Source organism: Ambystoma mexicanum, chromosome 6p (genome assembly GCF_040938575.1).
Source record: "Ambystoma mexicanum isolate Mex_15411 chromosome 6p, UKY_AmexF1_1, whole genome shotgun sequence".
Lineage (NCBI taxonomy): Eukaryota > Metazoa > Chordata > Amphibia > Caudata > Ambystomatidae > Ambystoma > Ambystoma mexicanum.
In genome coordinates, this window is record NC_090935.1 from 672,350,283 (window position 1) to 672,366,247 (window position 15,965).

The 15,965-nt window shown below is 45.6% G+C and overlaps 1 protein-coding gene across 11 annotated transcripts in view; it reads right to left on the reverse strand.

Annotated features, from left to right (window-relative positions):
- The window catches only part of SSBP2 (single stranded DNA binding protein 2), a 1,952,970-nt gene that overhangs the window by 14,647 nt on the left and 1,922,358 nt on the right, over window positions 1-15,965 (reverse strand). For all 11 annotated transcript variants that reach the window (XM_069627566.1, XM_069627564.1, XM_069627563.1 and 8 more), the window contains 2 exons: window positions 5,546-5,612; window positions 861-889 (listed from right to left, as the gene is read on the reverse strand). In XM_069627566.1, coding sequence (XP_069483667.1) covers window positions 861-889; window positions 5,546-5,612 — 96 coding nt within the window. The remainder of the gene's footprint in view (window positions 1-860; window positions 890-5,545; window positions 5,613-15,965) is intronic.

A 15,965-nucleotide genomic window follows, 5' to 3' on the forward strand; every position in this document is an offset into this window, starting at 1 on the left:
TGAGTTGTATTAGCTAGTGTGAAGGTAGGAGGCATGTGGTGGCCTTTTTACGTTTGGGTGGGTTAAGAGCGGTGTATGGGCTTTTGGGATGTGTTGGGTATTTAATGTCAGAGTGTTCGGTTAGGATGGGACAGATGGTATTTGGGGTGTGTTGATCAAGGGTAGAGATAGGCGGGATGGGATATACCCTATTATCTTAGATGGAGCTTTTGTGTTCCCCCTCTTTAGTTTCAATTTCTTTCACGTTTATTTTTTAATATACATTTGCTTTTGACATGGGATTGCAGATATGGTGTCCGGCACTAGTGGGTCCATGATGACTGCAAGGTCTAATAGAACACACAGCCACGTTGGATGGAAAGTACCTCCACCTTAAGTATAGAGGTAGCCCGTGAGTAATCACCATGGATTTCCAAACAGTATTCCTAATCAATCATTATGTCGTATTAAATGTGTGCATTACATTATTTTTATCGCATGCAGGACCACCTCATAGTGAACGTTGATGGTAAACACTAAGTGTTTTTGAAGACCATACTTTTACAGTTGCCACCTAGACTTACACAGTCCTTACTAATAAGCAGTTTCATTTAATGGTTTTAGCAGAAGTCAAATTTAAGTGGGTTGTAGAGACGGCTGAAAAAAGAGGTTTCATATTTTTCTGGAAGATGGGCGTAGCACTACAGGGATCAGCACAAGGGATAATTGTAGAAGATGGAAGACCACAGACTTAAGACATGAGTTACAGAGGGGAACAAGGGAAGTAGGAGTTCAAACATCGTCTTTACCCGACATACAATCAGTAACTTATTGCATGGTGTAAATTAGAAGAGGACATTTTCGAAGCCTCCAGTACCAACCTTAGAAATACTGTCCAGGTCTCCTGAACCTGAAAGAAAAAAAAACCTTAAGGAACATTTACCGTACACATGACAAGATTAAACGTAACACCTTTTGCTTTAACGGGCATACAACATAGCTGGCACAAATGATGCCATATGCAAACCTGACAAATGTTTGAATACTATGGAAAATATAACATGCCACTGCACAATACAACCTGTTTCTTTATAAATCACAGAAAAGAAGGCTCCTGATTGTGTGTTTGAGTCTGGCCACCACTTAAGACACAGTGTTCAATTGGGTTGAACACCAGAAAATGTCATGTACCTTTCCCAGAATCATGGATTGGGGAGGGTAAGGCAACCAAGCCCAGGGGTTTACTAGCACAAAAACCGGATCTCCCCTGCCGGAATTGTGGCCATCTCTCAAATGATCAGAGAACAGGTACCCATACACGATGGGCTACTGTCCCTGAATACAAACATCACTGTCAAAATCCAGTTTAAGTTACATCTTCAGATCCCTTCTTCTTGGGTGCCTTGCCAATATGTACGGTGCAGCGGGGACTACTGTCTCTGTTGTTGTGCGGGCTCGGGCTGTTAACGCTTCTGAGAACATTTCGAACATTTGGGTTCTAAGTTTTTGATAGGCAGTCCTCGGCCTATGAAGGTGCCATTGGAAACATTACCTTTTTCGGGGAGTCCAAAGACATGTCATCGCCGTCGTCTGTCAGGAACCACTGCTGTCGCTTTTTCTTATGAGAAAGAATGGCTCGATCTACTTTTGGAATAGGAGCGTTTTTGATTTTGTGGGACTTTTGGTGCCTTTCCTTCTAATGGAAGGAACTTTCTCTTGTGTAGGGAACTTCGATGCTCTCCCATCCTCTGGTGACCTGCTTCTGGAGGGGATCTCTCTGTATCTCTAAAGTTTGGCCGCTCGGTCCCGAAGCGCCTTGCTGTTCGTCGCCTAACAGGATCTGCAAAGCGAGGTGTTGTGTCCCATCCCCAGACATATACGGAGATTGGTAATGCACATCTTCGAACTGCAGTTCCTGAAGCATTTCTGCATGTGGGGAGGCGGGGGTTAGGAGGAACTGAGGGCATGGGAAGTCGGGTTTCCCTTTTGTACCAAAGGCGTTGTCACTTCCAGAGTAAATAAGCAGCAAGATATATATACGCTGAGGGGTACAACACCCTCCCACCCCCTCACCTGGGCTACAGAAGTTTCAGATTCCAGCTGCCGACAAGCCAATATCTTTAGATGAGGAATCCATGGGAGGATGCCATCCATTACAAATACATATACATTTTTTTTTAAATTTGCATGATAGGGTCTCCCAAAAAGGGCCAAGCTGCAGACACGGCTAGGAGTCGGGCACCCCAGCATACATTGCACCCGGACCAGATAGAAATGCAGTTCTTCCCATTTCTGAGTACATCGGCCAAGGATTTCGCGGAGCAGCCAGTGTGATTACAGGGTTTGGAAGCTTCTGACTGCAGGGAAGCGTTTTTTTAAGTTCCGAGTATGAATTGGTAAAGTGTATTTTAACATTCATACTGCAACCAATCATTCGCAAGAACAAAAGGGTGCTATTTTCAATTCACCACTTCAATCGCGTTATCTAGGTTAACATGCCAATTACAGTCCAAAAGAAACTCCAGGCCCTCTTTTCTACATCTCATCCCTTATCGTGTGTGTTGTTGAGGTGGATAATATAAAATATATTCTTTTTCATTCCTGTTCTTATATAGTAGTTTCATGCTAGATTCCACAAGCTTCTAAGTGCTGTAATTCCAGGTGTTATTACCCTATTGATGTACTCAATTCATCAACCAATGAAGCATGAAGGGCTAAAACAGGACAACCATGGGATTTTAATTTGCGAAGCGTAGGCACAGGCTCACACAGCGAGCACGTAACATGTGAGCCGTCTACATCCCCTCCGACTTCTGAATATCTAGTACATTCAGCAATTCAATCGCAAAATAAAGAAGACAGCCTGTTGAGTACTTCCTATTCACCCATTATCAGCCTGAGCTTCTAGAAGGGGAGTCCGTAAACACCTGGACACAATAGCCAAAGACCCCTGCAAGCTCGCCCCACCTTCTGAGGAGACAAAGGATGCAAACGTGTACACTTCAGCTCAAGAGTATTACTAGTTCACTGGAAGGCTAATTTTCAGACTCGCCTCATAGTTTTGTAGAAGGCCAAAAACACCAGAGGTGGTGATCATGACAGCAGAGTTAATGGAAGCATGGGTTGCACAGGAATTTGCAGAGGAATGGATAGTCTTCAAGTACTTATCACAAGGAATTCAACCACGATATCCAAACAGAGTCCACACTTCCCTTCAAGTTCCTATTGCAGAGCATGACTTGGAGGAAATATACACCTTAAGTGATCAAGCCAACTGAGCAGCCATGGGCAGGAGCAGCTGCTTCCATTACTGTCCTTTGTCAGAGAATGGTTAAATATGCATACAAAAATGAAATAAACCAATTGGAAATGGACTCAATTAGCAGCCTATCAATATTAATATGAACCAGAACAAACAAATCCCAGTGGGAACTTCACATTCGCACCTGGGGAGAGTGAGCCAACCAATCAGGTGGCAGGAACAGCGGGTGACAATACACAATCCCTGCACGCTGTTCCAGCCAGCCAAGGCCCTTATTTTCATTTTTTTTTTCCTAACGTGGGGAGGCAACAGGGATTACCTCCCTCCCCCCACACACACACAAAAACATACCTGCGGGACTAGAGCCTTGCGCTCTGGTCCCCATCTCCTCCCGTCTGACAGCTGTTGAAAAAGAAAAGGGACTAGGTCCCTTTTTTTGGATGATGGCAGCCATTTTGGCACATGTTTTCCATGGCCGCCGTCATCTGAAAAACTAACTAGTCTCTTTTCCATTTCAACGGGAGCGGACATTTTTTAAACTTTTTTTTCTCCAACGGGAGATGGGATCGCGCAAAGCTGATCTCCTGTCGAATGAAAAAAAAATATCCGCACCCTGGTAAATTTCAAGGTGCGAATAGCTTCCACGCCCCGGCTGGGAGGCAGACATGGGATTTAAGAGCCCGAGGTCCTTGCTTCGCTCTGGCCTACGAAAACTCAGGCAGGCGGGCCGTTAAACTCTCTGGTAATATACAAGTAATCAAGAAAAGTTTTAAACGTACACACAAGAGGGAGGATCGTCAAAAAAGTCTTTCTAATGGGTTGCCTCCAAAACGACAACACGCATAAGGCATTCTCGATTATCTCACTAGGAAAAGAAAGCCTGAGCCACAATGGACACCAGTTTTCGTACCCGTTTTCTGAATATTAATTCCATCCACAATAAGAGTGATTGTGTGATGAATTTAATCTACATTTTGGCATTTATTCAAAAGCCTGTAAGAAAAGAGACTGGAATATTGCAGACAGGTGGCGGATGCAGATGGCACAACCCAGCCCAGATATTCAGTTATACTTTGCTCTTAGCAGTAACCCGACAGCATTTTCTTTTCCCTTCGTATCAACTTTCATAGTTGCATCACAACCTGGTTGAGCAACACAATGCAGAATCCATGGCAAATTTCAATTTTACAAATAATGTCTTCTTCAGTACTCGTAAAGGTGAAGACACTGCAGAAGCCGCCACACTAAACATCTAGACGTCTTTGGTGAAAAACCTTTAACTTGGACACCATTCAAAATTGTAGTTACACTAACTAACAATAAAATAGGTAATAACTGCAAAGGAACCCTAATTGCAAGTCTATAAATTCCTTATCAATGGAGATGGACCCTCAAATGCTAATGAGTGGTTCTCAGAACTTTTAAAGATTTTATAGACCCAGCTATTGCAATCAGGACTACATTATCCAGAGCTGTTACTAAAATACGATGAGTGGTGACTGTTAAAACATACATCTTAAAAGCCATGTACCCCACGAGCATCACTACGTTTGCTCTTAACTTCAATTCCGTTGATGTTTCACCTCTATTGTATTTTTCTAAGTGCTTTTATACACAAGATGGTGTAACAGTTTTCATGAGGGGAAAAACGATAAAAATAAGTAAACAGGAAGGATTTAAAAAAGGAAGAAGGAAACAATGCTGAAATTGGAACAATTCGTCTTGAAGAAGCAACTACTTTCAACACTGGTTAACGTACCTTAGTTACACTTAAATGTCCAGAAATTAAATACACTTTTCAGAAAATGAACCAAGGCTACTAGAATATATTGATTTCACAAAAACAGACACATATAGCTATAAATGCAAAACTATAAACCCACGGAAGAACGATGCAACAGCATACTGCAGAGCTTCTATTGATCTTGTGAATTAGTACACCATTCAAGTGTGCAACTTTTCTTGAGAGAATGATTGGGTGTCCTGCAATGTGGGCTCTCAGACTGTACACGAGCTTTAGGGTACGCATTCAGAGATCAATCTTATTCTGCGTCAGTGGCATGGCAACACTTTTCCACTAGGAGAACAAATTAAGCACACACATATGTCCCCTCGTGCATGCGTTGCGATAACGTGTTCCACCCTTACCTTTATGCAGACGTGCTACTGGACATTAATGGGCAAACTAGGAAAGCCACCCCACCTTGTTTCCTCAACCCTTACAAGTGGTTTGTGGAAATCGGCAATCCACGTGCAGTGTTCACAGCCATGCATGCAGACTGCCACAAATATGAACAGGTGTACCTAATGATCCATTCATATGATGTGCTTCCATGCCTCCCAGGCCATCTGAGCCCGCTCCCATGGGAAACTGTGAAAAGAGAAAGGCAAAAAGGTTGACTTGCACAATCAGAAATCACTGTTACACAAGGCACAAGAAATGCTCTCCCGCCAAGTGGGTACATATATCCCTAACCTTAACGGTAAGGAATTACACATGAGTAAACAAACCATGCAGCACCCAGAAAACAACCATACATAAATAATTCACTCTCCAATAACAAGCACTAATGCTATATAATTAACAAGGAGTGCTGGACAGTGCTGTAACACTAGACACAGCACAATGTCACACGGTACCGGCCCAACTCACCACGGATGTTTCACTCCATTTGGGGATGGCAATTTTGCAGCATTTAATCACTGCATTTTTTAGAGGGGGCGGGGAGTGATAGTAATTGGTAAGGGTATATTTGTAATTGGATTGTATGGTAGGGTAGCGGGAGGAGGGGGGTTCGGGACGTTCAAGTGGCTGTGGGGGTTTTGCCCCCATAAAACAGCTGCAATAAATGCAGTGAAACTGTAACGGTGGTAAGTTGTACAAGACCCGTGGCACACACTGGGGTGACTAAATCAGCTTTCCACTGATCCAGCTCATGGTCGGATGGCAAATGAAGCACACACTTTACCTGCGCTACATGTGGAAAATGCCAACGCTGAAACATGGACGATAAACAAAAGCTAATCCTAGTAGGTCTTACGCCGACTTTGAAGTGGTGAAAGCTGGGAACCCTAGATGAGAACCTTATGGGGAAAAAATATTCCCAAAGAGAACGGACAGTTTGAGAAATCTACCACGATGGCGGACTGAACTGATGATGCATAGTCGCAAGCATTCTTGGTTTTCCGTCTGAAGTACCAGAGGATATACTTGTTTAGGTGGCAATTCCAGATCATCCCACAAGGTGGCAGGAGAAGCAAACATTTTACATTATGGAAATTCGGTGTTACACAGCACATTATCCAGGATATACATATAACAAGGATTGGCAAATCCAATCGTTTTAGTGTTTATTGATGTTCTTTGAATTTTGCATTTATAGGCACCCGGCAAAAGGAGGAGAGTGCAAGATTTCTGACTGCAACCACACGGCTCGGATGCAGCTACCAGCACAGATGAGGTCAACAAGCCTCAATCCAGCACCCTACTCAGAGCATTCTTTCTACCTGCTCTATCACCAGTCTGCTGGACAACCACTTTCTTGCCTTGATAAAGACTACGGTCGAAACGCGTGTCGGCTCTTTGTTTCACCTCTCCTGGCACAAGATGCCACAATTGTCATGCTGTATTAGAAAAATAAAAACACCATGCATAACTCAAGACTGAACTATCATTAACTTTCAACAAATTAGCAAGAGTGCGAAATACTGGACCACCAGAACTGCCAGCGCCCACACCGAACAAGGCTTGTCACCCCACCAAGTACATATAACAAGCATTGCCAAATCCAATCGTTTTAGTGTTTACTGATGTTCTTTGCATTTTGCATTTATAGGCACCTGGATGCAAGGAGGAGAGTGCAACGTTTCAAAGGAAGATGTGATGTGGGGTGCAGATGTGCAATAGAATGAGATGGGGAATAGAGCAAGGGAGGAAGCCATTGATAGAGTGCGGCATCGATGATGAGCAAGAGCAAGGGTGAGAGGTTAAGAAATAAAGCGAGAGTGTGAAAGGAATGGATGTGATAGGGAGAGGGGTGGGGGAGAAAGGGTGTGTGGAGCCAGAGAGAGTGGGGTAAGGTGCATGGTGGGGGTAAAGAGAAAAAGGGTAGGGTTGAGTACAGAAAGAGGGGGTAGGATGCATGGCGATAGTGAAAGAGGGTAGGGTGGGTGGGGATAGAGAGCTCTAGGGTGGGTGGATGGTGGTAGAGAGCGGGGGTGGATGAGGGTAGGGTGGGTGGGGGTCGTTAGGTGAGGCAGGTAGGTGGGAGTAGAGCGTGGGTGTAGAGAGAGTCGGTGTAGGGTGGGGGTTAGAGAGTGGGGTTAGAGTGGCAGTAGAGAATGGGATTACGGGGGTAGAGAGTGGGGATACGGTGGAAGTAGAGAGAGTGGGGTTAGAGTGGGTGGGGTAGAGAATGGGGTAGAATGAGTAGGGTTATGGTGAGGGTAGAGAAAGTGGGGGTGGATGGGTGGGGGTAAAACACATGTGAATAGAGTGGGTTGGGCAGAGTGTGGGGTGGGTGAGTGGTGACAGTTGGCTGGGGGCAGAAAACATGAAGAACAAAGCAGCCTCTGGAGGACCAGTGAAAAGTAGATACAGGGCTTTAAGTGGGGTAAGAAATCGGGGGGGGGGGGGCTCATTTGGGGGCGTGGCTTGTGGGAGGGGCGTGGCCTAAAAGTACACAAATCGTAGGGTATACACACAAATATATATAAATGTTATATATTTTTGTGCGTACCTTACTATGGTTTGTGTACTATGCAAGCCATCTTTTCTAAACATAGAAATATGTAACATATTTCTACGTTTATAAAAGATGGCTTGCAAAGTAGAAGAAGATATTGAGATTTCAAGGAGCAAAACACGAGGACTCCCAACATGAATACGTGCAGTAAAAATTTGAAGATGGCCTCCAGGGGCAGAGCTAAGGAGGACGAATGTCATTGGCTGGGGCAGTATAACCCCAAAGTGACAACAATAGGATATAGAAGTGATAAGCAGTTTTAGCTTTAAAGCAAAACAGCTTTAATAACACAAAGGATTCCCAGTCTGGTGACAGGGAATATTTATGAGCATGTGAATCCATGTAAGATCCATGCTGGAGAACTAGAACTACCAAATTCCACTGGTCTATTGTCTTGAGGCATGTTGTGCAACAGTTCGAAATTTGGGTCCCGAATGTTTTGCTAACACTAGAAGAGAAAGCAAGAAGGAACCGCACCAACTAGCACGGAGGGCATCAGCACCAATCACCTGGAGGAAGACTGCGCTGATGGGTGCCTGAGCCACGGACAACAGTGGCCCATTATGAGGTGCATGTGTCCAGGGCTCTTAGGAACTCTAGGTCAGAGCTTTTAGTGTACCAGCACAGACTTCGAGTGGAGAGGAGTAGCAGTGGTCTTAACAGCCCTGAATCAAGGACCTTTTGCATGGCCATCTTGAAGGCATCCCATTCCTCCCACGTCGAGGTAGAGGTGGGGAAGGCGGAAATTTGCCTCACCTGTTGCAGAGCCTCCTCATCCAAATCTGAACGATGCCCATGACAATGCTGTTTGTAGGAAGAGGAAGATTGAGTGTGAGAAGAATCACTTCTTTAGTGGTGGTGTCTCCTCCTCTTTTCCTGTGAGCACAAATATCAGATCTCAGCTTCAGCCGGGGGAAGTCTTATATGAAGTACCACGATTGGATTGCTCTGGTGTAGTTTTAGAAGGGGCCAAGAAAAGCCTCATGATCCATTCTGTAACAACCATAGGTGTCATTATTTAATAGGACACGCATTCCTCAGTGTCATGGTCCTACCTGAATGAAAACAAAACATTTAAACTAAATATGGTGTGTGGGTCAGTCACCGGAATGGAGCAGAAGCATTCGCAAAATGCTTTCAAGTCTGATTTAGGTGGAGATATAATTCAAAAAGATGAAAAATCGTTCTCGTGTCACAGCCTCAGTAAAAGTTCCCGAACTTAACATGCAGAACAGAGGGAAATGGTGCAGTTGGCGTAGAGTATATAAGGTCCTGACGTCACTTCTGGTGATCACCAGTGGCTGGGGCCCATGACCAAGCCGACCGCTAAGCAGCCTGGTACCACTACTGGCTGAAGAGAAAAATGTCCAGAGCTGACGGCACCAGAAGGAATATCTAAAGATGCGAAATCTGTGGTAAGAATGCATCCATTAGAAGAATATTGTATGTGCATGCATTTCTTGGGGGCAGAGGGAGCAGTTTGGTTCCAAACTGGAGCACAAGGTGAAGAAAACATTTAAGGATTGAACATATCCGATACAAAGAAAAACCTCCTTTGCTACTAAAGTCTATAAACAATAGGTCATTCAAGAAACATGGCTATCATCGACTTTCTGGCAGGCTACTTCTGATAAAGGCATCCCTTCTTTTCTTGCTCCTCGGGCAGCTCGTGACAGGAGGGCATGACAAGAGCCAATCTAGTCAGGAGGTAGATCTGCTGGCTCACCTTCATCTGGCACCAGATCCTGAAATTCATCTGTAGAGTGAGTGTGGAGAACCGTCTGTTGGATGGTCATCGTCTGTTTCCATACCTATGAGGACGACTGGTGGTAAAAGTGGAGCCACTGGAGGGGGTACGGTGAGTGGTGTAGGGGCCACCCCTTTTCGACAGTGCTGGAGAACGAAACAGTGGATCAGGGAGCCAATGCTGGAGTTCCAAAACCAGTGTCTGTCGAGTGGACAGGATGCCCATCGACATGTCCCTTGATCCTGAGGGCGTAGGAGCTACAGGTGCCCGGGGTTGTGGGCCACAAAGCATGCCCACTGGGACCGGTACAACTGGAGAAGGTTGTGCTTAGGTAGAGAAGTACCACGCTTCTGCGGTGGTGGCATGTCAGGAAGAGAAGGCACAGAATATTCCTCATCATTGGGGAACACTTCCTCCGGGGCATCCATTTCAGATTCAGCACCCTGCTGTAATAGTTGTTTGGAAGGGGCCATGGTCGGACAGGGTACTGCAGTTGGTCCATATGGAGCCAGTGAAAACAGTGGCTGAGCAGGAGTAGAGCTAGGGAGGTAAGACAACGCTGACGAAACTTCCCTGTCCACAGCAACTCCCTTTGGAAAAGAGGAAAGCAGGGGCCTTTGAGCAGGCATTGTGGATGAAGAAAACACGCCTGGTATTGAAATAGTTCTAGATGTGAATGAGGTAGTTGGCGTAGTGCATTTAGACATAGACTATGATTTGGTCATCAACGTAGTGGTCGATGGGACCGCAAGTAATGGATTGGATAGTCGACAAGGTGATTGATGGAGATGTCGTCGGGATGATGGGTGTTGTCGTTGTCGACGGAGGTGCCTTGGACTGACCATGGGTCTTTGACTGGGTCGTGGACGTGGAAGGCGTAAACGAAGGAACTGTAGTCGGGATAAGGGTCACTTCTCCGGAGAGTGCTTAGATGGCGAAGCTGCCGACAAAGGTGTTCTCAGTGCCATAGTGGTCAACGAGGTGACTGTCGGCCTAGACAAAGACTTCAACAGAACAGCCAGAGCATGTGATCCATGTCCCTTTTTTTACTTCTTCCCACGGGAAGATTCTTCATGAGACCTCACCTCTTTAATGAGGGAGTGGGCTCTCTGGGTCTGCTGTGCCTGACTATGGACAGCAGTGGAGTAGCACACAAGTTTCGGGGGGGAGGGGCCTGTGAGCCATTCTGAGGATCCCCCACCACCAGCTCGAAAACCAATCACGGGTCGCACCACACTCTGGCCCAGCCTAGATTACCACACTTGCACAATACGCAAAAACGTGCTGCAGCAGGGGTACGCTGCACACTGTACTAGTAGATAGATATACATATTCGTTTTAGTGCATTATACAGCACACTTTGAGAACAATTGTCTAAAAAGACAGAGCATTTGCAATTGCTTTGTAGGGTACCACCAATCCAAATATCCAACGCATGCAAGTCACCAACAGTGCACAGGAAAATGAATGCTTTAACTAATGTAATGCTTTGCTATTAAAAATGCCATGCCACAATGAAAACATGTTCAACTGCATGCACAATGTGGACCAGTTTAGACACATAACATATTACAGTAAAGCATACCAGACACACCTAGACAGGTTGCACCAAAATGGCATTTGAAGCAATAACACTTATCATGGTTATTTTATAACAGATGCCCAGAAAAATGTACAATGCCAAAGTAAGGAACAGCTAGACTGGCAGCACTCAGATGCCAGTCTAGCCAGGTAATTACATTTAGCAGGACTGTTTTATCTTTATCAGAGATAACCAGTTTAAAAAAATCAAGTCAAACTAAGAAATTACTAGACTGGCTGCACCAAAATGCCTCTCTAGCTACTAATACCGCATATCATGCCTTCTTAGCATGGACATGGATGACCATTAGGATTTAATGGCACAGTCCTCGCCGCTCCCCAACCCCACACATATCCCCTCTGCCTCCCACCCTCTGCCAAAACCCCCAAAATGAGCTCTTCTGCCCAGAATTACCCTCATATCCGTCTTCCTTGTCCCAGTGCTTATGTATGAGGCGCCTTGCCTCCTTGGCACATACTGGGAGCAAGAGTGGGACTAGGTGTAATGAAGATTACTGTAAACTAAGCCAGGCATTACCCATGTCCCCAGGCATTACCTCCAGCCTGGAGGCTTCCAATGTCATGGGGTGGGGTGCAGCCCTCAGATTTAAAAAAGAAATAGTTTCTTTTTGAAATGACTCTGCCTTCATGCAAACATTATTTCTGTTTTAACAGAAATAATTTCTTTATGAACGCATGGACTTCAAAAAGAAACACTTTTTTTGTTGAAATTATTTGTTTTGGAATTGTTTTTGGATGGGGGTTGGGGGCCCTCCCAGGACATGTACTGGCTGGCCACCAGTGATGAACAGAGGTCGAGTCAGAGGCCCCAGCACCCTTATCCAAACGGGCCATTAACCTCTGGTGGCGATCCTTGCAGGTTTTGGATGAGAACGACTGGCAGATGGCACAGTTGGTCAAGTCGTGGTCCGGGTACAGACAGACATTTCATGAAGATCCCCGATACACAAGTTCCTAAGGTGACCAGTTGAGCAGGCCTTGAACAGGCTTTTCTTTCTCGTGTCTGTCATGATTGTCCACAGGCTCCTGAAGGCTTTGATGGAAAAAATATAGCAACCCTGGAGGCGATTGAATGCGCTGAACATTCACACCTGCCGGCGGGAAGCAGCACGGCACTAAACCAGATATTATGAAAAAAAATGAATCAAAAAAAGACAAAATCGTCCAATATATAAAGAGAGATTTCTTGATGACTCCCAACTCTTAACGTGCAGTGAAATATCTGAAGATGGCCACCAGGGAAGCAGCTAAGGGCACCATCCTAATATGCTGCGGGCAGTATGACCCAAAAATGACTAATGGAGCACTAAAGTGAAGCAGTTTCGAAATTTAAAAGTAAGCTGCTTTGGTGTCACCAAGGTTTCCCAGCCTGACGATGGGGAATATTCAAGAGCATGTGAATCCGAGAAAGATCCCTTTGTTGAAATTATTTGTTTTGGAATTGTTTTTGGATGGGGGCTGGGGGCCCTCCCAGGACATGTACTGGCTGGCCACCAGTGATGAACAGAGGTCGAGTCAGAGGCCCCAGCACCCTTATCCAAACGGGCCATTAACCTCTGGTGGCGATCCTTGCAGGTTTTGGATGAGAACGACTGGCAGATGGCACAGTTGGTCAAGTCGTGGTCCGGGTACAGACAGACATTTCATGAAGATCCCCGATACACAAGTTCCTAAGGTGACCAGTTGAGCAGGCCTTGAACAGGCTTTTCTTTCTCGTGTCTGTCATGATTGTCCACAGGCTCCTGAAGGCTTTGATGGAAAAAATATAGCAACCCTGGAGGCGATTGAATGCGCTGAACATTCACACCTGCCGGCGGGAAGCAGCACGGCACTAAACCAGATATTATGAAAAAAAATGAATCAAAAAAAGACAAAATCGTCCAATATATAAAGAGAGATTTCTTGATGACTCCCAACTCTTAACGTGCAGTGAAATATCTGAAGATGGCCACCAGGGAAGCAGCTAAGGGCACCATCCTAATATGCTGCGGGCAGTATGACCCAAAAATGACTAATGGAGCACTAAAGTGAAGCAGTTTCGAAATTTAAAAGTAAGCTGCTTTGGTGTCACCAAGGTTTCCCAGCCTGACGATGGGGAATATTCAAGAGCATGTGAATCCGAGAAAGATCCAATGCTGGAGAAGGTTTATTTCCTCTTCTGATTCAAAAGCCCTAATGTTCCCCCCCAACTCTGCGCTATTAAGCTCTACTCTATACAAATGAAGGTAAAAACTGGTGCTTGTCAGTATGTCAAGATGGTCAAACATAAATGAAGTCCACTGTCCAGAAAGCCTCTTCTAACCTACTTTCTCTCCCTAATGTTCAAAAGAAAATATTAAACCACCAAGATATACTTTTGGGCCTTGCCTAAGGGAAAGTGATAGCTGCTGGCTTCTGTCCCCCATTATCTGTCTCTTTACAATAGGCCCTTGCCTATGTTCACAGTTCAAAATATATAGTTTGTGTACAGCTGGAGTGCTGTCTCTCTCTGATTCTCCTTGAAACTTGTGTGTCTCACAGGTCACCTTCCCTCCCCTTGGGGAGACTTTCATATTTCCAATTCCTGCAGTCTAGGCTTCTTTCAGACTCTTCCTCTCCCACTCTGCACTCCTCGGTTATTTCACCCAAACTGGGTTACACTCTCTCCCCACTCTGGGATGTCTGTTCTTTCTCCACCTTGGGATTTCTTTTAGATTCTCTCCCCACGTTGGGGCTTCTCTGGTTCTTTCCCACATTCATCTGGTCTTGCCTCCCATTCCTCAGAAGCCACCGGATAACAGTATATGAGGAGCAGAGCTCCCTGGGAAGGCTATGTAGGCAGACTGCCTCTCACCTTGCTGCAGAGCTGCTTATGCGTCTCAACTGGACTCCATGGTGTTGGGAGTCTCCTGGTTTGCTCTACCTCAGTGTGAGAGCTTGTGGGCAGTTGCACCTCTGGGCTCTGCATAGGCCCGCAGAGGTACTTCGTTCTCACTTGGGCTGCCACATGCCATGGCTCCGGTTTCTCCTAGTGCAGACCCCCCATTGCAACACCACAGCTCTATCTCTCCGAGAGCGTTTCTCATCTCAGTGTGCTGAGGCGTACTTAAACTCTGTGGGCTGCATGGATACTCCATCCTGATTGTTTCCTCATCCGACATGGCCTCAGAAGGCTGGTTTTTCAGTTCTGCTGTTTTCCCTAAAGAGGATGAAATTAATTTTGGTTCAGAAGCCAGCTATTGCTAAAGGAAGTTCACACATCGTAGTTCCTGCATACCCTATAAAGGTGTTGTAGGTCTTGTGGAAGAGATGGTGACTCAAGTCTCTCTCTGGAGTTTCCCTGTCCCCTGGGGGTGTCTGGGCAGAAGGGATGGGGGTGGGGGAGGGGAGTGGAGTCACCTCCACAGTGAACCTGCTTACCCTGTGCCCTAGGGGGTGTTAAGCATAGCTGACTCATCTCACTAGTCCCATAGGGGGTAGCTCCCCCTTGGGGGGAGGTGACAAAAACCATGGGTTTGTCACATCACCCTGATCATCCCCGATATCAGTGGTGTTTCATTTGGAAAACATTATGACACTTTGTTGTGTTGAGCACCTAGGAAAACTAAACACTTGAACCTTATCCTTTTGTCTGTGCCTCATTTTGGGTAACAGTGACAATCTGGCGAGTCTAGCGGCCTTGCCAAAGTACCGTGGATCAAGGAACCATGCATCCCCATCAATGTGGGAACTGTGCAGCCACTTAGTTTGTCAGGTTGAGGAGAAAGGAAGCAGTGCAAGAAGGACTGAAGTGGTCGTACACTCTACCGTTTTGAATATGAGTCCAAGTGAAGCCTGGCATTATTTCTTTTTTTCAGCTGTCAAACTGATTGTGTAGAATGCAATATCAAACAATTATGGAAAACTACACACCCTAAGAGATTATACAACAAGGTTGGGCCCGAATAGTTTGCAGAAACCATCCATGTTAACTATGGGTGTTGTAAGCAGTCTTATAAATATTTGGACAAGAAAAGATCATTGTGCCGTGGTACATCTCTTAACAGGAGATGTTGCACAGGCCATCCTCTTGCCCAATCTGAGGAGGTGTTCAGGAAACATGCAGAATCATGCAGTGAGCTGGAAAACAGGCTATCACGTGTGATTATTTGCCAATCGTCCTTGGCCAGCCGCCCAAGGTGGCCACTCTGCCTTCACATTTTGAATATGCCCACAGTATGGTTTGTGTGCATTCTTGGAATATTGTGCTCCTCGACTTTGTGCGTGACGTGCCTAGAGAGATGCTGGGAGTTACACAGGGGCATGTCTTAGAGCAGGGACATGGCTGGAGGGGGCCGTATGGGCCACAGATGTTCTTCAGCAAAATGTGTGGTGCAAAAGGACTCCAAATGGGGATTGCATTGTTAAATAAACAAAATGTCAAGTGAGTCCCACTGCTCAGCCATGTGAGTGTTCTCAGACAACCACAGTGTTCTCCGTTGGACAGCAGCATATGAGAAGCTTTTTAGATCCATGGGGAGGGGTATAGATGACTGTCCTTTTCTTAAGCAGAGGGTGAGGTGCAGCAATCGGGACAGAAATTTTCTCCCCAGAAAACCTGGAAGCAATCACTAGGTTTTTGTTAGAACACACTTTCAAAGAGAGCACCATA